This window comes from Panthera tigris, chromosome E2, assembly GCF_018350195.1.
Source record: "Panthera tigris isolate Pti1 chromosome E2, P.tigris_Pti1_mat1.1, whole genome shotgun sequence".
Lineage (NCBI taxonomy): Eukaryota > Metazoa > Chordata > Mammalia > Carnivora > Felidae > Panthera > Panthera tigris.
In genome coordinates, this window is record NC_056674.1 from 7,429,914 (window position 1) to 7,457,704 (window position 27,791).

The 27,791-nt window shown below is 50.8% G+C and overlaps 3 protein-coding genes across 4 annotated transcripts; all 3 read left to right on the forward strand.

Moving 5' to 3' along the window:
* The first annotated feature begins 2,953 nt into the window (after positions 1 to 2,953).
* KLK13 (kallikrein related peptidase 13) lies at positions 2,954 to 7,484 on the forward strand. Its single transcript, XM_007074203.2, has 4 exons — positions 2,954 to 3,415; positions 3,658 to 3,923; positions 5,071 to 5,207; positions 6,771 to 7,484. Exons 1-4 carry the CDS (start codon positions 3,114 to 3,116, stop codon positions 6,963 to 6,965), a joined length of 900 nt encoding a protein of 299 aa, XP_007074265.1. The 5' UTR covers positions 2,954 to 3,113; the 3' UTR covers positions 6,966 to 7,484.
* A 5,548-nt stretch (positions 7,485 to 13,032) lies between these two features.
* Positions 13,033 to 22,183, forward strand: KLK12 (kallikrein related peptidase 12). 2 transcript variants are annotated; one of them, XM_015539383.2, is made up of 7 exons: positions 13,033 to 13,052; positions 13,594 to 13,877; positions 17,917 to 17,972; positions 18,680 to 18,839; positions 19,624 to 19,883; positions 20,796 to 20,929; positions 21,826 to 22,183. In XM_015539383.2, the coding sequence occupies exons 2-7, from the start codon at positions 13,825 to 13,827 to the stop codon at positions 21,979 to 21,981; spliced, it is 819 nt and encodes a 272-aa protein (XP_015394869.1). In that variant the 5' UTR covers positions 13,033 to 13,052; positions 13,594 to 13,824; the 3' UTR covers positions 21,982 to 22,183. The 2 variants fall into 2 exon arrangements, with proteins under 2 accessions (XP_015394869.1, XP_015394874.1); XM_015539388.2 differs by having other exon boundaries at positions 19,627 to 19,883.
* A 3,056-nt stretch (positions 22,184 to 25,239) lies between these two features.
* On the forward strand, positions 25,240 to 27,791 carry KLK11 (kallikrein related peptidase 11). The gene is made up of 5 exons (XM_042970445.1): positions 25,240 to 25,306; positions 25,744 to 25,900; positions 26,275 to 26,540; positions 27,073 to 27,209; positions 27,621 to 27,791. The coding sequence occupies exons 1-5, from the start codon at positions 25,267 to 25,269 to the stop codon at positions 27,771 to 27,773; spliced, it is 753 nt and encodes a 250-aa protein (XP_042826379.1). The 5' UTR covers positions 25,240 to 25,266; the 3' UTR covers positions 27,774 to 27,791.

A 27,791-nucleotide genomic window follows, 5' to 3' on the forward strand; every position in this document is an offset into this window, starting at 1 on the left:
AAGGTTGTTGTGAATGTTAGAATAAGCTAATGCGTGGCAGATGGAAGGGGCTGAAAAGTTAGTCGTCATTACTTTATTAGTATTCACTCTTCATTATCAGCTTCTTCCAGAGCCTTCTAGTTTGTTCTTCCTTTAATTCTTGGGGTGACCCCCAAACCTGATTCTACCCTGAGTCGGTCCCCAAAGATTCCTCATGTTTAAGGCAAATTTGCAGGCAGATTCTCAGGCATCATCACCTGTCCACCCATCCGTCCTTCCGTCCATCCATTCATCCATAGCCATTCACCTAACCAACAAGCTGTTGAGCACTAGGCACTGTTCTGGGTGCTGTGCAAGCAGACACGGTTCCTGCTATTAGCATCCAGAGCCTAGCGGGGAAGGATGCAGGCATTATTCAAACAATTACTCAAATAATTAGTTAATAACTAGTTAGGACTGTGACAGGAGGTGATGGCTTCAAGGGGCCAAGCCAGGAGCCTTGAGATGGAATGGCAGCTCCTGGCTTGGAAGGCCACCCAAAGGTCTGGACCCCTGAGCCGAGACCTGAGGAGGGAGGAGTCCTCAGGCACCTGGCACCACCCTTGGCCTGAAGGTGGGGTGGTTTCTCTCCTTTGCTGCCACTCCCAGGACTCGTGCCCTTGTCCTAAGCCCCTCCTGGGCACCACGCCCTGGGCTAGGAACTCCACATGCATCATCTTATGGAGCCCTCAGCAGCCTTATGAGGTAGGAACACTATAATTACTCCAGTTTCACAGCTAAAACCCTGGGACTCTGAGACAGCAGGTCCTGCCCCAAAGACACCTGTGGCGCCTGAGTCAGGATCCTGATGCACATTGGCTGCCCTGTCCCCAGCATCCTGGACTTGAGGTTCTGGCAAACCATATTCATTATTTTAGATCTCATGGTCTGCTTAGAGTCAACTCTTTTTTTTTTTTCAACTTTTTTAAACTTTTTTTTAACTTATATCATTGTCCTAAATGGAAAAGAGCACCCTTTGCTATAAATAAAAGGTAAGAGGAAAACATAAATCCTGCACAATGTAACAACAAAAACAATGTATTTATTGGGTTGGACCATCTGACATTGCCCGTAGTGGGCCTTTTTTGACCTTTCCCCAAACAACAATGGCAGATAAATTTTAGGTTGCCGGCTAAAGGCTTCTGTTTCTTCCAGGTTTTAAAAAGTGAGCTCAGCGAGGATTAGAGAGGTATTAAAAGCATATCAGTCCCATCACGGAGCTCCATTTCTGCTTGGCAAAATGAGGACTGGAAGAGAACTGGACAATGACTCAGTTTCTGAGGCTGCCATTTGATGTCATTTATACCTCATCTCTGTACCACCTAAATGACCTGTGTCCACCAAGACTCCTGTCCCCAATTTTGAGAACCACTGAGCTAATCCCGTGGCTTATGTAGGTGGGGAAGCTGGCCCAGGGAGGAGAAGAGCCTACTGGCCACAGAGCTGGGGACCTGCTAATAATTTTTTTTAATGTTTATTTTTTTTTTTTTGAGAGAGAGAGAGAACATGAGCTGGGGAGGGGCCGTGAGAGAGAGAGAGAGCAAGAAGGAGACACAGAGTATGAGGCAAGCTCCAGGCTCTGAACTCTCAGTACAGAGGCCGACACAGGGCTGGAACTCACGAACCGCAAGATCATGACCTGAGCTGAAGTCGGACGCTTAACTGACTGAGCCATCCAGGCCCCCCGCTAATAATTTTTTTAATGTTTATTTTTGAGAGAGAGACAGCATGAGCTGGAGAGGGCAGAGAGAGAGACACAGAAACTGAAGCAGGCTCCAGGCTCTGAGCTGTCCACCCAGAGCCCAATGCAGGGCTCACACTCATTAACCATGAGATCATGATCTGAGCCGAAATCAAGAGTTGGATGCTTAGCTGACTGAGCCACCCAGACACCCCTATAGCTAATAATTAATAACAGTCCCCACTTACTGAGCACTTGCTCTATGCCAGGTGCCGTGCCCCATGAGAAAGCTAAGCCTGGCAACTGGTAGGGCATCACCCAGCCAGAAAGTGGCACATTTAGGATTGGACTTTCCCATTGTTGATTGCTATGTCTCCAATGCTGGGCATAGTGCCTAGCACACAACACTTATTGAGTGAACACCTACTATGTGCCAGACACTGTGCTTGGTCCTGGGGATATAGCTCTGAATAAAGCAGTTAAGGTGCCTGTTATCAATGGACCTTATAGTCAAATTGTAGAGATTAAAATAAAAAACCCACATAAATGTAAACAAATAGAGAGAGAAATGAATAGTGATCATGGCTCTGATGGGAATCAACTGGGTGAATGTAATAGGGTGTGACTGGGGGGCTAGGAGGGGCAATATTAGACCAGGTGGCCAGGAGTCTGGGATGGCCCCCGAGGAGGTAATGTTTGAACTGAACTGAGCTCTCAGAGTCAAGAAGGACACAGACATGTAGCCTGTAGATTCTGAGTGCCATCAAATAGAATATTTCATATATGTGATGTCCTGTATATGCCCTGTCCACTATGGTGGACACTGGCCATGTGGGGCTCTTGAGCATTTCAACTGTAACGGGTGTGGTTGAAGAATTGAATGTATTTCATTTTAATGAATCTAAATGTAAATATCCACATGTGGCTAGCAGCTACCATATCGAACAGCACAGGTCTAGAGAAAGAACTGTCCAGAATGAAGCAGCAGCAAATTCAGAGGGTATTGTGTGTCTGGAGAATGGGTCCACAAGTCTGGAACAGAGTGTGTGAAGAGGAAAGATGGGAGATGGGGCCAAAGAGGCTGGTAAGAGTCAGATGATACAGAGTCCTGCAAACTTTGAATTTGAAAGTGGTTAGGCTATGGGTTTTATTTAAAGTCATAGAGGCACCTGGTAAATACGTGTTGAAAGGATGGATGGATGGATGGATGGGTACATACTTACTGCCTAGGTAGATCTATAGGTCAGTCTCCATGGTGGGATGGGAAGACGCAGGTGGGGAGAAAGTCAGGCTTGTTCCATGAACTCTGTGAGCCCCCAGTGGAGTTAGCACTTATACAGAAAAGGACATCATCACCTCTTTGCCCTGACTCCTCTCCACTACATGGAAGCTGGCAACTCCCAGAGGCCAACAAATGAATCATCAATTCCTGGTCACCCAGAGCAAAATTCTGACCCTCTCCCCAAGCCCAAGGCCTCCTTCTCCCCCTGAACCCCAATTCCCTAACATTTTCTCTTCTTCACCAGGTATCTCTCAGGAGTATCCCAAGATTCTCAACGGCACTAATGGGACCAGCGGGTTTCTCCCGGGGGGCTACACCTGCCGCCCCCACTCTCAGCCCTGGCAGGCAGCCCTACTGGTGCAAAAGCGGCTGCTCTGTGGGGGAGTCCTTGTTGACCCCAAATGGGTCCTCACTGCAGCACACTGTCTGAAGGAGTATGTGGGGTCAGGGGCGCATGAGGGTAGGGATGAGAACAGGACTGGGGTGGTGAGGGGGTGGGTGGATCTGGATTGAGGATGAAGTCAGAGTTAGGGTTGGGGTTTGGGACTGGAAATGAAGTCCAGAAAGAGGATTTGAATGGGACTGGAGTTGAGGATGTGGAAGGAGATGTTTGGAGAGGAGGAAGGTGGTGGAGACGGGCTTAACCTCTCTAATCACCCCCTTCCTGCACCCACAGAGGGTACAGAGTTTACCTGGGCAAGCATGCCCTGGGGCGTGTGGAGGCCGGAGAGCAGGTGAGGGAGGTAGTCCGCTCTATCCCCCACCCTCAATACCAGATCAGCCCCACCCACCTGAAGCATGACCACGACATCATGCTTCTGGAGCTGCATTCACCGGTCCAGCTCACGAACCACATCCGTGTTGTGCCCCTCTCCCAAGACTGCCTCCCTGCTGGCACCTGCTGTCGGGTGTCTGGCTGGGGCACCACCACCAGCCCCCAGGGTATGCACCGTCAACAGGTGGCCTGAGGTGTCAGTGGCTGGGTAAACCGGGCAGAAAAGGGAGGGAAGGTTGGAGGAGGATTCCTTTATATATATAAAACAATACACGTATAGTAATATGATATATAATATATGTTATATATCCTTTATATGAATACATATACATTTATAAATAAGTTAACATGTTATATATATCTCCTTTATACAAATGTCCATTTATAAATATAAAGTTATATGTTACATATGTCATAGATTATATAGTTATATCCTTATATAAATATATATACATTTATAAATATGTATAAAGTTATGTTACATATCCTTTATATAAATATACATGAAGTTATATATTTTATAGAATGTTACAGATCAGATATATAAACTTCTATATCCTTTATATAAATATATATATTAATAAAAACATAGATATTGTAATATGTGTTATATATTACATGTATGATATATTTATATAAATACAACACATTACACGTTTGTATCCAAATATGAAAATTATCATGTAGGTTGATTTTTTTTAGATCATAAGTTCTATGTTATGTATTTATTTAAATACATTTACATATAAACTATGTATTAGACAAATTATACCTAAATATATTTAAATAAATTGTCACTTAATGCATTTGATATATTGGCAGGTATGTACTTGTTAAATGTAAGGACGTGTAGGTGTATCCTTTGTGTTTAAGTTACATGTGCATGAATATAAAACTGATCTTCATAGCATCAAGGGCCCTTTGCATCTCCTTAGCAGTGCCCTGGCTTCTTCCCTGTCTCCTTTCCCTCTTTCTCCCCCATCTGCCATCTGTCTCCACATGGCTTTCCGTCCCCTTGTTTCCTCACCCCCAATCTTCTGTCTCTCACCACAAGTCACTATCCCTCTTCTCCTCTCCCTTTTATGTCTCTTCCCACTTTCCTTCATTCTCGAATCTTCCCCTCTTGTTGGCCTCCACCTCCTCTGCCCCATTTCTCTCCACACCTGTCTCCTCCATCCCTTACCCCAGATACATATCCCATCTGTTCCCCATCTTCCTCTTTGCATCCATTTTCTACCGACTCTCCTGTTTAACTCCCACCCTGTAGCCTGGCTGAGACAGACATCCTTAGACCTTCCTCTCTCTCCTTCCCAGTGAGTTACCCCCCAACCTTACAATGTGCCAACATCCAGCTTCGCTCAGATGAGGAGTGTCATCAGGTCTACCCGGGGAAGATCACACCCAACATGCTGTGTGCTGGCACAGAAGAGGGTGGCAAGGACTCCTGTGAGGTGAGAACGGCATGGGGCAAGGGGGCGGGGAGGTTGCCATGGGCCAAGATGGGAAGCCAGAATGAAGGCAGGGACAGCTTCGGGGGGGAGAGCTTCATTTTAGCCTTGGGGGAACCAGTGTTTTAAGAGGACATGTCCCCTAGCATAGAGGGTCGAGATAAAAAGAGAAGTACCGGTGACTGGAGACTATAATTCATCTTAAGCCTCGGCTTTGACTGGCATTGGCTGCCCAGATCCCTGTGTTGAGATGCATAAAGGTTGGTGTTGTTTCAGTTGCGAGAGAAACCCAACTCAAACCAGCTTAAAAGCAAGACACACTGGCTTTTGTAACCGCAAAGTCCAGGGGTGTCTTGCTTCAGGCACGGATGGATCCCGGTGCACAAATAATGTGTTTAAAATGCTGTCTCTCTTCATTTCAGCTCTTCTCTCTTCTGTTTTTGTCTTCATCCTCAGTTAAGCTATTCCCAGCAGCTTTGGGCTCACATCTCACCCTCCTAAGCAACTCGATCAGAAAAAGTTTTCCAAGTGTTTACCTAAACATCCTTTTTTAAAATGTTTATCTATTTTTGAGAGAGAAACAGAGCATGAGTGGGGGAGGGTCAGAGAGAGAGGGAGACACAGAATCTGAGGCGGGCTCCAGGCTCCAAGCTGCCAGCACAGAGCCCGACGTGGGGCTCGAACCCACAAACCATGAGATCATGATCTGAGCCGAAGTCAGATGTTTAACTGACTGAGCCACCCCAGCGCCCCTGTTTACATAAATATCTTGAGCATGATTCTCACTAGGCTGACTTAAGTCATGTGTCCTGAGCCTTCACTCTGACCAGAGCTGTGGGATTCTCTGATGGACCGAGTCTGTTACGTGACTGACTGTGTGGGCCAGGGAGGGGCTGTTCCCCAAAAGAGAAAATCAGGGGGCAGTTATCAAAATGGGAGGAAATGGGTACTACCTGGGCAAAAACCTCCACTAAGCACAAAAAAGCAAAACTTACATCCGGTAGAGGAGGCTTCTGAGATTGAGTTTTGGTTTAGTGGGAAAGATGGCGTGTGCCTTGATTGATCAATGAGGAGTGTCTTGGGTCCAGTAGGGAGAAGTGAGAGTACACGCTCTACATAACCATACCCAGATGTGGGTGAGTTTGCCCAATAGTGAGATGGCACCAAGGAGCCATAAAGCCATAGCAGGGCTGGGGGGCAGCACGGTGTGGGGGGGTGGGCACAAGGTGGGGTTGGTAGCAGAGAACCAAGGGTGGGTTTTGAGGTAAGGTGTAACCACTCTAACAAGACTGAAGAGCAGAGAAAAATGTGGAGAGAGAAGTCTCTCTCTTGTTCTTGGTCTCAGGGTCCATCTAGCTCCACCTTTCTCTTTGTGTCTCTTTTGCTGTCACTCTCCTCTCTGGTTGTCTTCTCGTCTTCCTGTTTCTCTCTAGCCCTGTCTGTGTCCTGTCTCTCGTTATCTCTGCTCTGCGTGTGTGTCCATCTTTCACTCTCTCCCATATGTCCCCACCTGTGCCTTTGTTTGCCTCCACCAAGGACCCCCCTTCTCTCTCTTCCCCCACTCAGGGCGACTCCGGGGGCCCCCTGATCTGTAATGGAACACTCCATGGCATCATCTCCTGGGGAGACTTCCCATGCGGGCAGCCCAACCGGCCTGGTGTCTATACTCGAGTCTCTCAATATGTTGTGTGGATCCGAGAAACGATTCAAAAACACAGAACCCAAGAGTGGAAACGGACGAAGGGGAAGGGCCCACAGTAAAAGCTGAGTTGGCTCACCTGCCTTCTTCCTCCCTCCCTCCCTCCCTCTGCACCCTCCTCACTCCATTGGCCCAGCCCTTCTCTGCCCCTCCCAAAGTTCCACTTGAACCAGTGATCCGTATTCTCAGAACCTCTGATCCCGGCCAACATTTCGTGTTTCAGAAGCATTCAGTCACTTCCGATATCATGGTCTCCCACATACTGCATCCTGAAATACCTCAGTACCCTCAATATCTCAACCCAATGTTCCAGGACTCCCACTGTTTCAACAGAATCCCAGATAGCCATCTGAATGTTCTGTCTGTGGAATACCCTTAAATACATTCATTGACTCATCTCAACAATACTCTATGTCCCATGAATGGAACTTCCTTGACATCGTGCCAAACCCCTTCACGTATTTCCTGACTACCAACATTCTAGACACTTCTGTGTTTGGTGCCCAAGAAGGTTCTAGACTCCTGTGACATTTCATCTTGAAAATATTCTCTTGGGGCACCTGGGTGGCTCAGTCAGTTAAGTGCCCCACTTTGGCTCAGGTCACGATCTCACGGTCCGTGGGTTCGAGCCCCGCGTGGGGCTCTGTGCTGACAGCCTGGAGTCTGGAAGCTGCTTCGGATTCTGTGTCTCCCTCTCTCTGCCCCTCCCCTGCTTGCACGCTGTCTCTCTCTCTCCCTCAAAAATAAACATTTTTTAAAAAATTTTAAAAAAGAAATATTCTCTTGGACTCAGAATCTTCTGCCCCAACAATTTTCTAGGCACATCTGAATGATTAATCATAGCACAGCTAATATTGCATCCTCATAATGGTTCATTCTCACATAGTTTTGGGTCTCCCAAATGTCCCATCCCTACCTACATCCCATATTTTGCCAGTATCCCCTGTCTCTGAATCCCCTTGCTCGCTAAAGATCAACAGCACACTAGACTAGAGTTTTGGGGTTCAGGGCCCTGAGGGGCTTCCACACCTGGACCGTGTTGTCTGTCGGGTATTGTTCTTTTATCTCCCCCACAAGCACCTTCATCCTCGGTGACCCCAATACGCAGTGGTTACATGCCCAAGTCACTGAGTCCCTGATTTGAGCAAGTCTTAAAACTCACTGCCTCTCTGTTTTTTTGTCTGTAAATGGGGCTTCTCATCTTTCCTCCTAGCATTGTTATTATAAATTTCAAGCACTTCCACTATGATTCTTTGCATGGTTCCCTATCAAATATCACCTTAGGGTGTCAACAACCCCCAAATTTGCAGGGTCCAAAAATTGTTGCATTTGGGGCTCCTGGCTGGCTCCAGTTAGCAGAGCATGTGGCTCTTAATCTCAGGGTCCTATGTTCAAGCCCCACATTGGGTGTAGAGCTTACTTAAAACAACGACAGCAACGACAGAAAAGTGTTGCATTCAGGTACTTTTTTCAGCATTTATCCAGTGCCGACCATGTGCAGGCATTCTCTTGGGTGTTGGTAAATACAGCTTTATTTATTTAACAAATACTGGTACTTCTCAGAAGCCAGGCACTGTTGCAGACATAGCTGATAAAGCGTGAATTGGGTAAAACTGCTGCTCTGTAGAGCTTGCATTCTTTGCAGAGAGACTAAATAAATAAGGAGACAGACGGACAAGTGGCAATGTGAACCATGGCAAAAATGAAGCAGAGATGAAGGATAGGGAATGTTGGCGTTGGGAGAGTGAGTGGAGTTGCTATTTTATTATTTTTTAATGTAAGCTCTGTGCCCAACATGGGGCTTGAACTTCCAACCCTGAGATCAAGAGTTACAGGCTCTGCTGACTGAACCAGCCAGGCACCCCAGAGTTGCTATTTTAAATCGTCTCAGGGCACCTGCGTGGCTGGTTAAGAATCTGACTCTTGGGGGCGCCTGGGTGGCGCAGTCGGTTAAGCCTCCGACTTCAGCCAGGTCACGATCTCGCGGTCCGTGAGTTCGAGCCCCGCGTCGGGCTCTGGGCTGATGGCTCAGAGCCTGGAGCCTGTTTCCGATTCTGTGTCTCCCTCTCTCTCTGCCCCTCCCCCTTTCATGCTCTGTCTCTCTCTGTCCCAAAAATAAAAAAAAAAAAAAAAAAAAAAAAAAGAATCTGACTCTTGATCTCGGCTCAGCTTATGGTCTCGTGCTTTGTGAGTTTGAGCCCCATGTAGGGCTCTTCCCTGGCAGTGTAGAGTCTGCTTGGGATTCTCTCTCCCCTCTCATTCTCCGCCTTCCCCGCATGCACACAGACTCTCTCCCGCTCTCAAAATAAAGAAATAAACTTTAAAAAAATAAGATGGTCTGGGGAATGATGGTGACATTAAAAAAAAAAAAAAAGCAAACAGGGGCGCCTGGGTGGCTCAGTCGGTTGAGTGTTCAACTTCGGCTCAGGTCACGATCTCATGGTTCGTGGGTTCGAGCCCTGTATCAGGCTCTGACAGCTTGGAGTCTGGAGCCTGCTTGGGATTCTGTGTATGTGTGTGTGTCTCTCTCTCTGCCCCTCCCCCATTTGTGACTTCTCTCTCTCTCTGTCTCTCTCTCTCTCAGAAATAAATAAAAACGTTTAAAAAAAGCTATGCGATAATAAATGCAATAGCAGAAGGCACACATTAATAAAGGTAGCAAAGGATACACAACAAAAGATAGTAGCAGTAGATACACAACAAATAAAAACAATAGCAAAGGATATACTGTAACAAAGATAATAGCAGATATACAAGGGTAAGGACAAGAGCAGAAGGGGAGGGAGACAGGGAATAAGCCAGTAAGGAAAACAAAAGAGGGACTTGTACAGATCACTCACAGCATTGTGCCACCAACAGATTCAAGTCTCCCCACCTGAGGCTTTAGAACTATCTAAATATATTAATGGCTTTTTTGAATGTTCATTTATTTATTTTTGAGAGAGAAAGAAAGAGGGGGAATACCAACCAGGCTCTGCACTGTCAGCCCAGAGCCCGATGCGGGGGCTCGAATCCATGAAGTGTGAGATCATGACCTGAGCCAAAACCAAGAGCTGGACGCTTAACTGACTGAGCTACCCAGGCATCCCTATTAATACATTAAAAAAAAAAAAAAAAAGGCACTTACTTCACAGGGCTCTTGGGAGGATTAATTGCATTAATACATGAAGAGCCCTCAGAACACCTGGCACTAAGCAAGTGTTTACTAAGTGGTGCCCTCATTAGTATTATCCTTGCTCTCATTGACAAAATTGTTATGACAATTTGTCTCCAAGGCCCCAGAGCCAAAGCAGCCTGCCTTGGGTAACAGCTGGGGATTTGGGAGAACGGGAGGTGGCCGCCCAAATCCTTCCTGTGGAACAGAAAATAATGACATACCTGAGCTGGAGATTCTGACTGCCAGCAATACCTTAATTCAGTTGGCCAGCCAGGTGGCCAGGTTTCTCAGGCATCCCTCCGCCCTCCTTCCCTCTCCAGGGATTTTGTGGCCACGCCCTCCTCTTCCTATTTTTGCTCAGGGAAATTGTAATAACAATGGGATCCTGTGCTGGAGGGATTTGGAAAGCTGGGGCTTGTGAGGGAGGGGCGTGGAAAAGACTGGAGAAGAAACTGACAGTCTTCTGACGGGAGGGATGTCTATGCTTCCTACGCATCCCCCGCCCCCGCACTGGCCTGGGGCACATCAAGACTAGTGGCCTGGGGCACATCAAGACTTCTTTTTCTCCTCCCGAGGTCCCAGGAAGGGAGATGTCAGCTCCTAAACTAGACCTAGGCTAAGAATTTCCCTAGTCTGAAGCGTCCTGGCCAAGCTTAGCCACTGCCCCTACTAGGAGGCCTTTAATAAGGGATTAGGTTGGGCTTCCCTGCCTAATAGGGATATTAGTCTCCACACCCAATCCCAACGTGTGGGGGTGGGGTTCCCCAACACCACCAGGCAATTCTCCCACACCAATTCAACCTAATTTTTGATTTTTTTAATGTTTTTATTTTTGAGAGACAGAGTATGAGCAGGGGAGGTGCAGAGAGAGAGGAGACACAATCTAAAGCAAGCTCCAGGCTCTGAGCTGCACAGAGCCCCACACGGGGCTAGAACCCACCAACCATGAGATCATGACCTGAGCCGAAGTCGGACGCTTAACGGACTGAGCCACCCAGGAGCCGCACAATTCGATGTAATTACACTAACTACACTATCTACCTGGAGGTTAAGGACTCAGTCCTACAAGACCCGCCCCCCCTCCCCCACTACCGACCTTTCAGACGCCAGTTGAAAGTCCAAGTTGTTACCCGTGCTTCTGGCCAAGCTGCTATATAGATTGAAGGTTTCCACGACCTCCTCCTGGAGTTTGATCAATTTGCTAGAGCGGCTCACAGAACTCAGAGAAGCACTTTACTTACTTGACTACTGGTTTACTGTGAAAGGATAAAACTCAGGAACAGCCGGATGGGAGAAATACGTAGGACAAGATACATGGGAAGGGCTGTGGAGCTTCCTTGCCCTCTCTGGGTGCTTCACTGTCTCCACACGGCTTCACCAATCTGAAAACCGTCCCAGCCCCATCTTTTTGGGTGTTTATGGAGGCTTCACTGCATAGGCCTGATTGGTTAACTCAATGTCCATTGGTGATTGATCCTACCTCCAGCCCCTCTTCCCTCCCATTTATTGGCAGCTTCCAAAAGTCACCCATTCACATGACAAAAGACATCGTCATCGCTTTCCTTACTTAGGAATTACAGGAGTTTTAGGAACCCTGTGCCAGAAGGAGACTAAGACCCAAAATATATTTCTTACCACCAATCACAGTATCAATGGAGGCAAAGGGCATATAAGCCCAAGCTTCCATTCTAAGGGGTCAATGTCAATGATAAGGCAAGAGAAGCAGACAGGCTGCGGGAGGGTGGAAAGGACGGGAGACCCAGGTCAGGATTTTTGGAAGAGAGATAATGGAAGGATAAGGTAGCCCCCCCACCCCCCACAGAAACGGGATGGACTCCCCCATCTGAAAGTTGGTCTGCATGTCAAGACTGACGATGTCACACACACATCAAAAGAGTCCAGCCTGCCTCCGTGGGGTGACCACAACTGGTGCTGTGAACAGGAGTCTAGATGACCACCCCCACAGAGTCTTTCTCCTCGTGCTGTGCTGTCCTGTGCCTGCTGGTGAGTGTGCGTTTTGAGCTGTGCTGCTTGGGATTTGCACCTGTTGTAGACTTAACCAACCCAAGTCAGGAGTTTCCATAGTTGGCATTCAGGAACAGAGGCGTGGGATGGGGGGCTTCCTTCAAGTGGCCCTGGGCTGGCACATCTGCACCCCGACCTGTCTGTGTGCTTCGCCCCAGCCAGGGCAGTGGGGGAGGGGTGCCTGAAAGTTCCAACCCAAGTTGTTGGTTCCCCTGGTAACCAGGCTGCATTTTCCTCCAACAGTCAGCCAAGTAGCATAAATTCTGGTAGGGTTAAAAGTGTCTTGGGGCGCCTGGGTGGCTCAGTCGGTTGGGCGTCCGACTTCAGCTCAGGTCACGATCTCGCGGTCCGTGAGTTCGAGCCCCGCGTCGGGCTCTGGGCTGATGGCTCAGAGCCTGGAGGCTGCTTCCGATTCTGTGTCTCCCTCTCTCTCTGCTCCTCCCCCGTTCATGCTCTGTCTCTCTCTCTATCTCAAAAATAAATAAACGTTAAAAAAAAAATTTTTTTTTTTAAAGTGTCTTATTATGGGAGCGCCTGGGTGGCTCAGTTTGGCTCAGGTCATGATCTCACAGTTGGTGAGTTCCAGCCCCACATGGGGCTCTGTGCTGACAGCTCAGAGCCTGGAGCCCGCTTCAGATTCTGTGTCTCCCTCTCTCTCTCTGCTCCTCCCCCATTCACCCTCTGTCTCTCTCTCAAAAATAAACATAAAGAAAAAAAATGCTAAGTGTCTTATTAGGAATAACACTCCTATGATACTCCTTACCTCTAACCACTCAGGAAATTCCAGAGATTTTAAAGCTCTGTGCCAGGAATCGGAAAGAAAACCAAATATAATCCAGGGAGGTGTGGGAGGGGTGTGGCAGAAGAGAAGGAACAGGCTGGATGTAGAAAGACCCTTACGGGGCTGTCCACGGACTAGGGGTGGGGGTGGGGGGTAGGGGAGGGAGCCCAGAAGGAGGGAATCCAGGTAGGAGGCTAGGGTGAGGGTCCAGGGAGGGGGGTTTGAGGCCTGAGCTGAGGCTGGAGAGAGTGGGACAATGGAGGGCCAGGGCTAAGGAGGGGGAAAGAGGAGGAGAGTATGTGAATTCAGCCTAGCGAATTGGCGTGTGGTGTTCTCCCCACCCTTGGAAAACCAGGGGGAAGATGCTGAGCTCACGAGAGGCATGTGATGTGGGCCCAGGGGCATGCAAGATGCCAATAGCTGCAGAGGGCCAGACTTTCAGAGGCAGATGTCAGAGCCAGGGAGCTGGGAGGAAGTTACCTGTGGAGGCAGTACTGGGATGGGATGTCTCAGAAGAAGGACGGGTCTTAGGAAGAATCAGTGTCTCAAGGGTCCAGACCAGAGGACTAGTTGGGAGGGGGAGGGGGGAAGCCACCACAAGGCCAAGGGAGTAGCGTCTGAAAATAGGGTGGTGAGACAGTGGGGGACCTGGGTTTGGGTCATCCAGGAGGCTGTTGGATGCACAGGCTTGAAGCCAGGGAGAGACTAAAGAGCCATCCTGCCCCAGGTGACAGGTGAAACTGTCCAGCGTATGTCGTCAGTGCAGAGGACAAGGCTGAGGACTGGCCCTGGGAACACCCTTATTTGTAAAGACACCAGGAGAGGAAAAAAGGCCTATTCATGTCCGAGAGACAGAAAGTAGAAGGAAACCAGAAATGCATGAAGGAGGGAGCAGCAGACCATGTGGAAGGCTGCCTGAAGGCGAGTAAGGTGAGGACCAGGAGACCAAGATTGCTCAATGTGGAAGGACTCTGGAGACCCAAAGACCACCGCGGCCGTCCAGGGCAGGCAGTGAGTAGATCTCTGTGGATAAGTTTTGCCAGGAATGATGGAAGAGAACAGAGCAGGCGAAGGAGGGGTGGGGGCTGCTGGTGCTGATGAAACTCTGTGCTCCCAGGATCACCCAGCAGAGGGTCAGGCTCACAGGGCATCTCAAAACGTTTGTTGAGTGAATGCATGCCTGCAGGCATGAATGAATGAACGAGTGAACGGGGCAGAGAGATAGAAGGAGAGAGAGAGGTGTACAGACAGAGACAAAAGACAAAGCACCAAGTTGTAGCTGATAGTGCTTCACAGCTGAGAAAAAAAGGTTCTGTCATCTAAGTCAGCTTTGAAAATTCCTTCTTCAGAAAGAAATGAACCGGGAAAGCCAATTACGATGGTGTCTCAACTCAACGTAGCTGATATCCTCACCCATTTTCGTTGCCTTGTTTGATGATCCCAACAAGAAATGGTATGGGGCCCTTGGGTGGTTCAGTTGGTTAAACGTCTGACTCTTGATGTCGGTTCAGATCATGATCTCAAGGTTCATGAGTTCAAGCCCTGAGTCAGGCTCTCTGCTGTCAGCGTAGAGCCCACTTCCGATCCTCCAGATCCCAGTCTCTCTCTGCCCCTCCCCATCTTGTGGGTGCAAATGTGGTCTCTCTCTCCAAAAAATAGACATTATAAAAAGGGGGAGCAGTATGTAGACAGGTAGCTTCCTCCTAGCCCCATTTTTCAGATGAACAAACTGAGGTCAAACCAGAGCCTGATGATGATCCCCAGGGAGTCATGGCATGAGCTGAGCTTTCAGCCGTGTGTATGATTCCAAAAGCTATCCTTCTTCTTTGAAGCCTGTAGGACCATTCATACATTCCTCTGTTCACACCTGTACTCGTTCAGTTAGCCATTCATTTGTTCATTCTTATGTTTGGATAGGGGCTCTGGAGCCAGCTGGCTGGGTTCAAACTCTGGTTCTGGTACTTGCCAACCATGTGGCCGTGGGCAAGTGACATTATCTAGTCCCGCCTCTGTTTCCACGTCTACGACGGTCTCCATGTTGTGGGCCCTCTCCCCAGGTGTCAGGGTGGCCGCGTTCTCTCTAGGGAATAGCCTTCATATTGAGTTTACCACGGTGCCCATGAGGAAAACGTGGAGCTTGGGACTTGAGAGCACTGTGGGCTCTCTGGAGGAGGTGGCAAAGGGGCTCCGAGCTTTCCCTGAGTGCGAGAGGTGTGAGTGTGAAGCTGCAAGCCAGTCCGTGCCCTCTTTGAGCCTCCAGCTGCAAAAGAAGGGATTGGCTTTTTCCAGAAGCCACAAGTCTGCAAGTCTGTGTCAAAAGAGAACCACCGAGAAGCCACTCCCCACTCCGTGCAGCTCCAGCACCATTAATCTGCTTTGTGTCTCTACGGGTGAGCCTGTTCTGGATGTTCGTATACATAGTGTCATATAATACGTGGCCTTTGTGATGGACGTCTTTCAGCTAGTGTAGTGTTTTCTTTTTTCTTTCTTTTTAAAGGTTTATTTATTTTTGAGAGAGAGAGAGAGACTCAGCATGAGCAGGAGAGGGGCAGAGAGAGAGGGAGACACAGAATCGGAAGCAGGCTCCAGGCTCTGAGCTGTCAACCCAGAGCCCGACGCAGGGCTTGAACTCACGAGCGATGAGATCATGACCTGAGCCAAAGTCGGCCACTTAACGGATTGAGCCAACCAGGTGCCCCAAGCATAGTGTTTTTAATGTTCATCCACGTTGTAGCCAGTGGTAGTGTATCTCTCCTTTTTATGACTGAATAATACTCCAGAGTATGGATAGACCACATTTTATTAATCCATTCATCATGTGATGGACATCAGCCTAATGGAGATAGAGTCTCTTCTGGGGCTGATGAAAATGTCCTGGAATTAAATTGTGGTGATTGTTACACAGTGTTTTGAGTGTGGTGGACCTCACTGAAGTGTGGACTTTAAAATGGTTCAGGCACTGGATTTTATGTTATGTGAGCTTTATTTAAAAAAAAAAAAAAAAGTCAAGGCAGGGTGCGCCTGGGTCACTCAGTCAGTTGAGTGTCCAACTTTAGCTCAGGTCATGATTTCATGGTTCATGAGCTCTCTGCTGTCAGCCAGGAGCCTGCTTGGGATCCTCTGTCCCCCTCTCTCTCTGCCTTCCCCTGCTGGCACTCTCTGTTTCAAAAATAAGTAAACATTTTTAAAAAATAAATTAAAAAATAAAGGCAGAAAGAGAAAAGAAGACACAGAGAGTGGGATTTAGACGCTTTGTTTTCTTGCCAATATTTGAAAATCAGAAAACGTCCCACCATAAATCTGGATTTTCAGCTTCTCTTGAAAAGCCATGGAACTCGACCATGCTCGTACGTGTTCTGGAGGGCAGCCCCTGACTGGAGCTAAGGGTGAATTTTATTCCATGTAAATTGCACCTCAATAAACCCAACCCTCCAGAAATCCAGAAATAGAGAGGGATTCAGTTAGGTGATTTGTCTCAAAACAAATCAAAAGCTGAAGATTTGTGGGGCGCCTGGCTGCCTCAGTCGGTGGAGCATGTGACTCTTGATTTCGGCTCAGGTCATGATCTCGAGATTCATGGGTTCAAGCCCCACAATGGGGCTGACAGTGCAGAGCCTGCTTGGGATTCTCTCCCTTCCTCTCTCTGTTCCTCCACTGTTCATGCTCTCTCTCTCTCTCTCTCTCTCTCTCTCAAACTAAATAAAATTTAAAAATTTTTTAATAAACTTAAAAAAAAAAGAAAGTAAAAGCTGAAGATTTGTGATTATGAAATCAGAGAAGGAAAGAGATCCAAGACCGGACAGAAGGTGATGGACTGAAAGGCAGGAGTAAAGGGGGAGGGTCTTCTGTTTCCTCACACTCCCTCTGCCTCTGACCACCTTCCCTCTCAACTTCCTCCCCTCTGAGTGTCTGTCTCTTTCTCTCTCTCTCCCTTCCTCCCTCACAGGTGAAGCAAAAACTCAGATGAACCAGCACAGACTGTCCTGTCCCTGGCTCTCTCTCGGTCCCCTGTTTTCTCTTTCTTTCCCAGTGGAAGCCCTCACGCAAGAGAAAAAAAAAAAAATAACTTTCATGTAATTAGATAAATCGGCCACATGCAGATAGGAAAAGTGGGCTTCACAGGGAAGAGGGTCGACCGTGCATTTAAAAAATTCAGTTAGAATCAGACTCTGCAGAACCCAGCTTGGAAACCTCTTCAGTCTCTGATCATCTATTTCGAAATCCCTTCCTTCTCTTCTCAGTCTGGGCTCTCTCAGCTCTGGCTTTCCCAGCCTCTCCCTTCCACTCTCCAGTGCTCTTAAACACTCACCCTCCTGCCTCTTCCCTGCACACCGCAGGAGGGGGGGAGGGCCCCACCCTCCCTGAGACTTCCTCACTAGGAATGAGGATTAGAACCCAATTCCCAGGTCACCTTCAGTCATGGGTCTGGGCACTGGCTCGGAGAGAAGGGGAAAAGGAGTGGGGCCGGGTCTTTCCCCCTAGAGCCATTCTGGGCCCAGCCCCCCTTTCCCCATTTAGTTGTAAAGCTCAATTAGGTGCCATTAGCTGAGAAGATTTTCTGCGGGATTAGAGAGGGCGCCCCACCCCAAGTCTTCCTGGTCCCCTTCCCTCAACCCGGAAATTGCATGGGCTGGAACAAAGAGAGTTAAAAGCTGTGTCAGCTGCCTGTCTGGGGCAGACAGACAGAAGGAGGGGGACAGGTGGGGCAGCATGACAGGTGGCTGAGAAGCCAGGTGGACAGTGGGAGAGTTGACTGGCGGGGTGGCCAGTGGATGACAGGACAGGCAGGTGGTGGACAGACAGATAGCAGAGGCAGACAGGCTGGAACTGTGACAGCTACATGGAGGCCCCAGCAAGCAGCGGGACAAGGTGAAGAGGGGGCAGGTGGTCACCAATGAGGTGACCTCCCCTCCCCACCCGAGATGGGCAGAGTGGGGGATGGGCAGGCATCCTGTCTTCCTGGAGCTGCTGGCAGGCAGGCAGGGTGGGCAAAGAGAGGGGCAGGTTGACAGGGAAAGGGCCATCTCTGAGATTCCCCAACGTTTCCCAGGACCTGGAGGTGGCTCACCCTGGGCTCCAGCATCCTGTGGCTCCTGTGTGTTTCTGGTGAGTTCCCCAGCGGGGCGGGAAGCCCTTCCTCCCTGACAAGGGGCCCTCCGATCTCCCCCTCCAGGTCTGATCCCCAGTCTGGCACTGAGGAGGGGAGGGGACTGCCTCTATGTCTCCACTCACCTCCAGCTCTTGGGGGCCCTGCCACCTCTGTCTTTTGATCTATACCTTCTCTGTGTCTTCCTGTCACTATGCCTCTGTCTTTTCTATCTCTGTGCTTGTCTGTCTCTGTCTCACTCCTATTTTTTTTTAAAGATTGATTGATTGATTGATTGATTTAGAGACAGAGACAGTACAAGTGGGAGAGGGGCAGAGAGAGAGGGGGACAGAGAATCCCAAGCTGGCTCTGTGCACAGAGCCTGATGCAGGGCTCCAGCTCACAAAACTGTGAGATCATGACCTGAGATTCCGAAAACCAAGAGTCAGATGCTTCAGCGACTGAGCCACCCAGGCGCCCCTGTCTCCCTCCTATCTTTAGGCATCTCTCTGTCTTTTTCTCTTTCTCTTCCTCTCTGTGTCTCTGGGCATCGCTGGGTCTTTTTGTATTTGTCCCTGGGTCTGTGTCTCCCTGTCTCTGACTCTCTCTCAGGGTCTCTCTCTCTCTTACGTGTCTGTGTCTTCATCTCTGCATGTCTCTTCCTGTCTCTGAGCCCCAATCTCTAGATCTCTGACCCCATCTCTTTGGCCCACACCCCTGTCCTCAGGGCTCAGCCAACCGGCCACGGAGAAGATTATTAAAGGCAAGGAGTGTGCCCGTCACTCACAGCCTTGGCAAGTAGGGCTGTTTGAGGGTACCAGTCTGCGTTGTGGGGGGGTCCTCACTGGCCGCAGATGGGTCCTCACAGCTGCTCACTGCAGTGGCAGGTAAGCCCCTGTCTGGGTGTGGTCTCTTCCAGGGGTGGGCAGAGGAAAGGTGATGGGGAGGAGAACCCTCAGGGTAGGAGATGGGGGTGCCAAGGAGTAAGGAAATGGTCTTGCAACAAAAGGTTCTGAGGTTAGACAAAGAGTAGGACTTCTGCAACAATGGGTCTGGGGTGGGGCTGGGTGGGGCGGGTAGTGTGGGTGGCATGAGGGGTCCTGGAACCTGCTCATCTACCCGCTCCCATTTCCTCGTGTTCCCCTTCTTTCCCACATGACATCTGTCACCACCCCAGCTATTCCCTGACCCAGTCTGGGCATCTTCTCTGGGTCTCAGCAGTCCCATCTGTGAAATGAGGAGATTGCACTTTCTAGGTCTGAAGCTCTGAGGTTTTTTCAAAAGGGAACTTTCAAAGACGAAGAGGCAGATTGATTAGGGACAGAACAGAGAGAGTCCACTCATTACTCATGCGTTCCTTCAGCTGACAGTGCTAACAGCCCAGGCAGCCTCTAGGTGGTGGGAACAGAGCAGCAAGCATGAAGGATGGATGTGCTTGCCCTGGCTAAGAGACTCAGAAAGGGACAGAGATGCAGGGACTCGGGGAGGAGAAGTAGGCAAATGCAGGCAATGGAAAGATAGTGATAGAGACGAGAGACAGAGAGACAGAACAAGCGTGTGAGGGAGGGAGGACTGACACTGAGGTGCAAAGCAGCAGAGAAAGGCTGGAGGGTCTGGGAGCCAGGGGTCCACTGCCCCCCCGCTGAGCCACCTTGACCCCCCCCCCCCCAGCAGGTACTGGGTGCGCCTGGGGGAGCACAGTCTTAGCCGTCTGGACTGGACGGAGCAGATCCGACGCAGCGGCTTCTCCGTGACCCACCCCGGCTACCAGAGAGCCAGGCACAGCCATGACAATGACCTCCGGCTCCTGCGACTGGGCACACCCGTCCGCTTGACCCGCAGCGTCCAGCTCCTGCCCCTGCCCACCACCTGTGCAGCGGCTGGCACCAAGTGCCACATCTCAGGCTGGGGCATCACCAATCAGCCAGGGAGTAAGGGAGCCTCAGGGTCAGGGCTCAGAACGGGCAAAGTCTGGGGTGGAGGACGAGAGATCAGGAGTCATCCCAACAGAAGGATGGATCAAGGGTCAAACATGGGGATTGTGGTTTGGGGTCAGAGATCATGGTGGACCAGGGGTCTTGGGAGTCAAAGTGGTTAACGGGTTGGGTATGGAGTCAGAAGCCATAGGTCAGGGATGTGATTAGAGGCCAGAGTGATGGCAGCGATCATCAGACTGGAGCAAAAGGCACGGGTAAATAGGACCTTGGGTCATGGGTCCGAGACTCTGGTGTTAGAAGTCATTGTAGAGTTGAGGACATGGGATCCAGATGTTGCACAAGCTGGCCACAATCTGAGGCTAGAAACTGAGATTCAATCAGGGATTGCTGGTCTGGGATTGAAAGCCTTAGAGGTTAGGGGTCATGGAGTCTGGGGTCAAATAAACTAGGATCAGAAGTCACTTTGGAGTTTGGAACAGTGGTTTAGAGCTGAGTTTGGACGTTTAAGAGAAGACAAGAAATGTGGGGTCTGGAGACAGAGAGGGAACATGAGGTCAAGTTGGGATCTAAGTATAATAAGATTGAAGGTCAAAGGGCACTGCATGGGGAATTTAAGGAGAAAAGTCCGGATTCACTGTTTCTGGGGTTGGAGGGACAAAAGGTGTCTTGAGTTATGGCACTCAGAGTCATAGGTTAAAGGAGAGGGGGACTTGTGTCAATGAACTGGGGCAAGGGTCACTATGAAGTGAAGTCATAAATCTGAAATCTAGAAGTTTGAGGATTGTTGTGGAGAGTCGCAGGAAGAGGGCAGAGTATAGACTTATATTTGGCTTCCTTTGGTGGAAGGATGTGGCCCCCAAATGGGAAGCTTTGGGGAACAATGCAGCTTCTATCTTTCACCCCCAGAACCATTCCCGGACCTGCTCCAATGCCTCAATGTCTCCATCGTTTCCAGTGCTGCCTGCCAGGCTCTGTTCCCCGGGAAAATCACGGACAACATGGTGTGTGCCAGCGGCGCTGATGGGGCGGATGCCTGCCAGGTGAGTGAATGCAGGCTATGCACGGTCACCCCGGGACAGGAAGTAGGAGACAGAGCAGGGAGATGGGGGAGAGAGGCGTGGTCAGAAAGAAGGGGAGGCCGCAGGATACAGCAGCAAGAGCTAGGTGATGGAGGATAGAGGAAAGCAGGGAACAGAGAAGGAGACATGGGAAGAGCATAGGAGAGGGACAGGAAGAGACAAAGAAAGATGGGGAAAGCCAAGAGCTGGCAGGGATTTAGAACTCAGGAGTGTAACTGGTTGTCTCTCCCCATACCATCCTCCAGTTGGTGCTGGCCCAGGTCAGAGAGTGAGAGAATCTAGGATGGAGGTGGGAAAGGAGCCTGGTGGACTCTCCTGCCCTCCAATTCCACTACCTTGCCCTCTTGGGTCCTTCAGGTTGGAGGATGCCACCCTCTGCTGGCTAGGGCTTCCTAGCCTTTGTCCCTGAGAGAACTTTTATAGCTCCCGCCTTCCTTTGCTGGGATTGGTCACTGGTGGTTGAGCTCTTTCCCTCATTGGTCAGGGCCCGTGCCAGTTGTCCTCTATAGAACGCTTATGGTTTCCACCTCCTTCGCTGGGATTGGTCACTGAATATACTCTCTTCACTCATTGGCCAGAGCTCTAACCATTCCCCTTGAGAGATACCCCCCCATCACCACCACCTGTTATGGAGTCCTGCCTTCCCTGGGATTGGCCCCTTAGGCACAGGGTACTCTTCCCTACTGGTCAGTCATTGCTCTTGATCTCAGGAAAGGAGTAACGCTCTTCTCTCTGATAACCAAGCGCGGACCCACTGTCTTCAAGGCCTGGGAATGGACTTGGGAGTCGGGAAAAAGAAAATGGGAACAGGATTTCTTCCTTATTTATTCAGTGCTCCTTCTCCTTCTGTATTCCAGGGTGACTCTGGAGGACCCCTGGTGTGTGGAGGAGTCCTTCAAGGTCTGGTGTCCTGGGGAACTGTGGAGCCTTGTGGGCAAAAAGGCATCCCAGGAGTCTACACCAACATTTGCAAATATGTGGACTGGATCCGGATGGTCATGAGGAACAACTAGCCTGCTCCCTCCACCTCCACCCCTCAGGTTGGGTGGTACACTGAGTGAGCCTCAGAGCACCAACACCGCCCCCCATTATCACTCTGGCTCCCATCCTTCTTGCTCTGGGGATTTTCTTCCCAGAACTCCAACTCCAGCCAGCCCTTTTAAGACCCATGGTTGGGGGAGAAAGGAATGAGTGACTACCTGGAATAAATATAACTGGAGGAAGAGATGTGTCTGTCTGTTTGATGCCCCCATGCTGGTTGACACAGGAAGGAGGTTCATCAAGTCCTCTACCCACAACTGTAGGAATAGAGACCACAGAGGGTGAGGGTTTTCCCTTAGGAGCCACACAGGAATGGAGTAGCAAAGTTTACTTATAACAATAAAAATAAGGGCTTTTTTTTTTTTTTCTCCACCCAGCACTTTAGGAACAGTGCCCATGAAGGACCTGAAGGGGGGAAAATTATTGGCCCAAGAATGCCAAATGAAAATCACAAAATCAAAATTCATGACCATTTAATTAAATGTCTATAAAACTTAACATTCTTCTATGTAGCGGATTCCAAGTTGGCTTTGCTGGAGCTGTTGAGCACATGTTATATTTAATTTAAAATTTTTTTTTTAATCTTTATTTTTGAGATGAGAGTGTGAGCAGGGGAGGAGCTGAGGGGAGGGAGACACAGAATCAGAAGCAGGCTCCAGGCCCTGAGCTGTCAGCACAGAGCTCAACGTGGGGCTCGAACTCACGAACCGCGAGATCAGGACCTGAACCGAAGTCGGACACTTAACCGACTGAGCCACCCAGGTGCCCCAAGCACACGTTACATTTAATGTGGGATGTGGGTTCGTTTTACTATGTCTGTGATGATGGAAGGTGGGGTGTGGCCTTGGAAAGCAAGAGGACCCAGACTAGGTCTTAAGATAGTCCTGCCCACCCCTTGGGTTCTGTCTTCACCACCGTCCAGGAGGTAAAAAGAGAGCTTCTGCCCAGTGAATGGAAAGGGAATTTGGGGGTAGGAGAGTGCGGGGTGATGGTGACAGCATAGGAATACTTGCTGAGTGCCTGCTGTGCTCGACTGTCCCGGAGTCCTCATCCCAATCACCCCAAGGCAGGGCTGTCCCCCCATCTCCTAGATGAAGAAACTGAGCCTCACCGGGGTGGAGTCCCTTGGCTCACGTCACTGTGGTAGGAAGAGGCAGAGCCGGGGTTTGAGGCCAGGCCTGGCTGCCTTCAGAACCCATACCCGGTCGTCTTGCCCCACTTCTGGTTAGGGGAGAGAGGAGAGAGGAGGCAGGACGGAAGCAGGAGATCTAACTGATAAGGAGCCAGCCGGGAGATAGAGGGATCGGCAGACAGGATATTGAGGTGGCTCCGAGTCGGAAGTCATTGGACCTAAGTCACACAGCGAGTAAGTGTCACAGCTGGATTTGGAGGGGGGGGCGGGGAACAGGGTGCTGGGGGGGGTAGGGGCGGAGGCAGGAGAGGGGAGCGGAGGGGAGGGTGGGTGGCAGAAACAAAGCCCCAGAGGAATGCTAGGGGCTGAGGCCTTGCAGAGGGCTGACTCCCTTTCCTGGGCCTCGACTCCCACAGGCCCCAACCTGCCTCCCCCACCCTCCCGGCCTGCCCCTTCGGCTGGCAGTGGCCCCACCTCTGTGACACCCCAGTTTCCCCTCTCCTTGGAATGGAGAAAGGAGGGCCCTGAGGAGGCCAGAGGCCCATCTGGGCTTGGGCTGTGGGGAGGGAGGAGAAGGGACAGGAGAGAGAGAGGGACTGGGAAACCGAGGTGGAGGGGGGAGAGAGAGAAGGAGGTATAGGGAGCCAGAGACGGAGAGACACAAAGAACGATAAAGAGTTAAAAGAGTCATGCAGGGAGAGACTGAGAGAGAGACAGAGACAGAAAGACAAAGAGACAGAAAGGCACAAGCCCAGAGAGGCAAAGAGAAAAATGACAGAGAATTACAGAGAGGCAGGAAACGGCAGAGACAAAGAGGGACAGATTCACCCTGACGAAGAAGGATGCAGACAAGTCTGAGAAACAGAGAAAAGCAGAGAGAAGAGGGGCTTGGAGAGGTGACAGAGGCAGGCACGCACGCACGCACATACACACACACACACACACACCACCCCCAGGGCAACAAGGCAGGGCTTAGGAGGCCTAGTCATCCTGGCCACCCCGCGTCTGCCACCTGCCTGGTGCCTGATGCTCTGACCCAACCTGCCTCTGATCCAAACCGCCACAGCTGCCTACACCACCACTACCACCACCGGCCACCCAGAGCCCCAGCCCCAGAGCCTGTGAGTCGGGGAGGGAAGGGCACAACCGCCCCCCCCATGCAGCGTGCCTGGCCTCCTCTACCTCTGCACCCTTTCTCCCTCTGCTCTGTCCTTCTAGGCTTGGGTGGGTGCTCTCTGCCTCTCTCTGTGTCTCTGATCCCTACTTTGATAGCTGAGTCCAGCCTCCACCCCTCCCCCTGCTGGCCAGGGCAGCTGAGGGCACTGGCCTCTCCCCTGACCAGCCCAGCCCAGCTCTATCTGCCTGTCCTTCAAAGGGGCAGGCATTCAGAAAGACAAGGCTAAAACACAGTCCCAGGCTGAGCTCCCTGCTATACGGGCCCATATCCCCCTGCGGTGGATGCTAAATGACGCTGGTTCCTTTTATTCACCTGTCCCAAGCTGCTGGGGCCTGGCCAGGTCTCAGGTGTGCAAGAAGGAAAACATTCACCCCAAAGCATCTCACAGGTACCATGGCTGACTTAAAACGGAGCCGGCCAATCGCTTGCCCCAAAGTCAAAGCCCCTCCCAGCAATTGCCATATTCTCTTTGGCTGCCAGAAGCTTTAAGCTGATATCAGTCCCCTCTAAGGCCACCTTTGATACCAAAGATTTATTTTTTTTTAAGTTTATTTATTATTTATTTTGAGAGAGCAGGGCGGGGGGGAGGGAGAAGGGGCAGAGAGAAAGAGAGTATCCCAAGCAGGCTCTGCACTGACAGAGCCTGTCCGTGGGACTCAAACTCATGAACCATGAGATCATGACCTGAGCCAAAGTCAGAGGCTTAACCCACTGAGCCACCCATGCACCCCTCAAAGATTTATTTTAAAGGTTTGGAGGCTGGGATGCTGTGAGAACTTGGGGGTTCCTCAAACCCCGTTGCTTCTCCCTGGGGGGAGCCAGAGCAGGGAAGGGGAGGAGGAGACAACATGAACCAATCCCGCCCTAGTCTCCCCATAAAGTGATTTGGCCCCTTGTCCCTTCTTGTTCCCAGAAGAACCTGGGGCCTGCCCTTCCCCTCTCCAGGCCATGATGATTCTGCGATTAATCATTCTTGCTCTGGTAACAGGTATGTGGGAAATGGGGGAGGGCAGGGGCCTCCTTCTCAAATCTTTAAGATCTCTCAGCCCTCTATGTCTGGATATTGACGGGCTGATACTCAAAATACAGAACAATCCGTAGAAGATCTAAATGGGTATATGAGCCATAATGAGGTCCCAAATGCCCCTTGCCAGGCCAGACATAATCCCTTTAGATGCCAAAATGGGGAGAGGTCAAGGAGGGTCCCAGGGGAAGGGCCAGGGTAGCTGGGGAGATACTCAAAGAGCCCAGAACAGTAGCTACTGACCAATCAGTATGGAAGCAGTTCAATCATTTAATATCTGGCCCATCCAGACAGTGCCTCTCAGCAGGACACAGGGCTGGGGCCCACACCGCCCACCCCCTCTCTGTTCTCTCCACCCCCACTTCTGCCTGAGCCCGTCTTTTGCCCTCACTCCCCTCCAGGGCATGTAGGGGGAGAGACCAGGATCATCAAGGGGTATGAGTGCTCTCCTCATTCCCAGCCCTGGCAGGTGGCTCTGTTCCAGAAGACACGGCTGCTCTGTGGGGCGACGCTCATCGCTCCCAAATGGCTCCTGACAGCAGCTCACTGCCGCAAGCCGTGGGTGCGGGGGCTGGGGCGGGCCGGCAGGGGGCTGGAGATGGAGAGATGGTTGGAGAGGGGCTTGGGGATGGGGAGAATGGGCATGGGGTCGGAGACGGGCACGGGTGGGGTGGCATGAGCATTGAAGATGGACACAGAGCTGAGACAGGACGGAAGGATGGGAGGTGTTGGGAAGGGGGTGGGGGCCGAGTGGGGTTATGGTTTCGAAGGAGGCTTCGGTGGGAAATGGGGATGAAGTTGCGAGTGGAGCTTTGTTGCTTTCTTCTCTCAGTTGCGCTCAACCCTTCCCCTTCCCCTCTGTGTCCCCTCACCTCCTGTCTCCTGCCTCTCTTCCTGACCTTCCACCTCTGACACCATCTCTCCCACCTCAGCCGATACTTAGTTCACCTGGGGGAGCACAACCTCCAGCGGCGGGATGGCTGTGAGCAGACCCGAACGGCCACCGAGTCCTTCCCCCACCCAGACTTCAACAACAGCCTCCCCAACAAAGACCACCGCAATGACATCATGCTGGTGAAGATGACGACAGCGGCCTTCATCACCCGGGCCGTGCGACCACTCACGCTGTCGTCACGCTGTGTCACTGCTGGCACCCGCTGCCTCATTTCTGGCTGGGGCACGACGTCCAGCCCCCAGTGTAGGGGCTCCAGAGGGCGACACAGAAGGGGGCGTGTGGGAGGACAGAGGGACAGGGGGAACCAGAGGAACCTGCAGAGGGGAGAGTCATAGAGTACGAGAGTGCAAGAGGGGCGTTCCTGGGGGTGTCAGTGGTGGGATAAGGAAGGGTTGGGGAGGAGGGAGACAAAAGTCGGGGCCTTGGAGTCAGACAGACATGATGGTGCACATTGCCAGATCCACAACCTGCTAGTTGTGGGGCCTCAGGCAAGTGGCTTCACCTCGCTGAACCTTGGTTTTCTTCTCTATACAATGTGGATAATTACACCCACCTACCAGGGCTGGATCAGAGATCGTGTATTTGGAACAACTGGCATCATAAATTTACTCAGTAGTGTTACCAGTGCAGAGAGATGAGCTGGCTGCCAGCAAGAACAGGACCTGGGTGTGGGGTGGGGGCAGAGCAAGGTCCTTGGGTCCAGAGCAGGCTCTGTAGCATGGGGAAGGGGACTGGGGGCTCTCATTGTCCACACCCCTTCATGCCGTTTCCACAGTGCACCTGCCCCATACCTTGCGATGTGCCAACATCACCATCATTAAGCACGAAGAGTGTGAGAACGCCTATCCCGGCAATATCACAGACACCATGGTGTGTGCCAGTGTTCGGGAAGAGGGCAAAGACTCCTGCCAGGTCAGGGGGCAGGGCCTGGGTCTCCAGCCACATCCCCGTGTCCATCTCCCACCTCATCTGCCTCTTCAACTACATCCCAATCTCATCCCCAACCCTAACCCAGTCTCCCCTCCCTGCAACCCTCAATCTCTCTCCACCCCTAGTTCCTATTTCTAACCTCTGTGTGGATCCCCAGCTCTGTCCCCATTCCCACCCCCAACTCCAGCCCCAACCACTCCCCAACCCATTTCCAACCCTCACCCATTTTTATTGCTATCCATATCTCCAACCGCATCCCCAATTCTCTTGCCAACCCCATCCTAAACCTCCACCCCAATCCCAACACCATCCCTAACATCATGCCCAATCCTGTCCCTCCCCTATGGCCACCCTCCCCCTCTTTGTGACTGGTTTCTCTCTCTCCATACCCAGGGTGACTCTGGGGGCCCTCTGGTCTGTGACGGGTCTCTTCAAGGCATTATCTCCTGGGGCCAGGATCCATGTGCTGTCACCAGAAAGCCTGGTGTCTATACCAAGGTCTGCAAATATGTAGACTGGATCCAGAAGACTATGGAGGATAATTAGCCAGGACCAACTTATCAC

Bases quoted from the DNA above. Each gene is read 5' to 3' on its own strand.
- KLK12 (XM_015539383.2), top strand. From the start codon at position 13,825: ATGTGGAAGGACTCTGGAGACCCAAAGACCACCGCGGCCGTCCAGGGC. The intron at 18,840-19,623 runs GTAAGCCCCTGT...CCCCCCCCCCAG, and splicing joins GCTGCTCACTGCAGTGGCAG to CAGGTACTGGGTGCGCCTGG. The intron at 19,884-20,795 runs GTAAGGGAGCCT...TTTCACCCCCAG, and splicing joins CATCACCAATCAGCCAGGGA to AACCATTCCCGGACCTGCTC.
- KLK13 (XM_007074203.2), top strand. From the start codon at position 3,114: ATGAATCATCAATTCCTGGTCACCCAGAGCAAAATTCTGACCCTCTCC. The intron at 3,416-3,657 runs GTATGTGGGGTC...CTGCACCCACAG, and splicing joins GCAGCACACTGTCTGAAGGA to AGGGTACAGAGTTTACCTGG. The intron at 5,208-6,770 runs GTGAGAACGGCA...TCCCCCACTCAG, and splicing joins GTGGCAAGGACTCCTGTGAG to GGCGACTCCGGGGGCCCCCT.
- KLK11 (XM_042970445.1), top strand. From the start codon at position 25,267: ATGATGATTCTGCGATTAATCATTCTTGCTCTGGTAACAG. The intron at 25,901-26,274 runs GTGGGTGCGGGG...CTCCCACCTCAG, and splicing joins GCAGCTCACTGCCGCAAGCC to CCGATACTTAGTTCACCTGG. The intron at 26,541-27,072 runs GTAGGGGCTCCA...CCGTTTCCACAG, and splicing joins CACGACGTCCAGCCCCCAGT to TGCACCTGCCCCATACCTTG.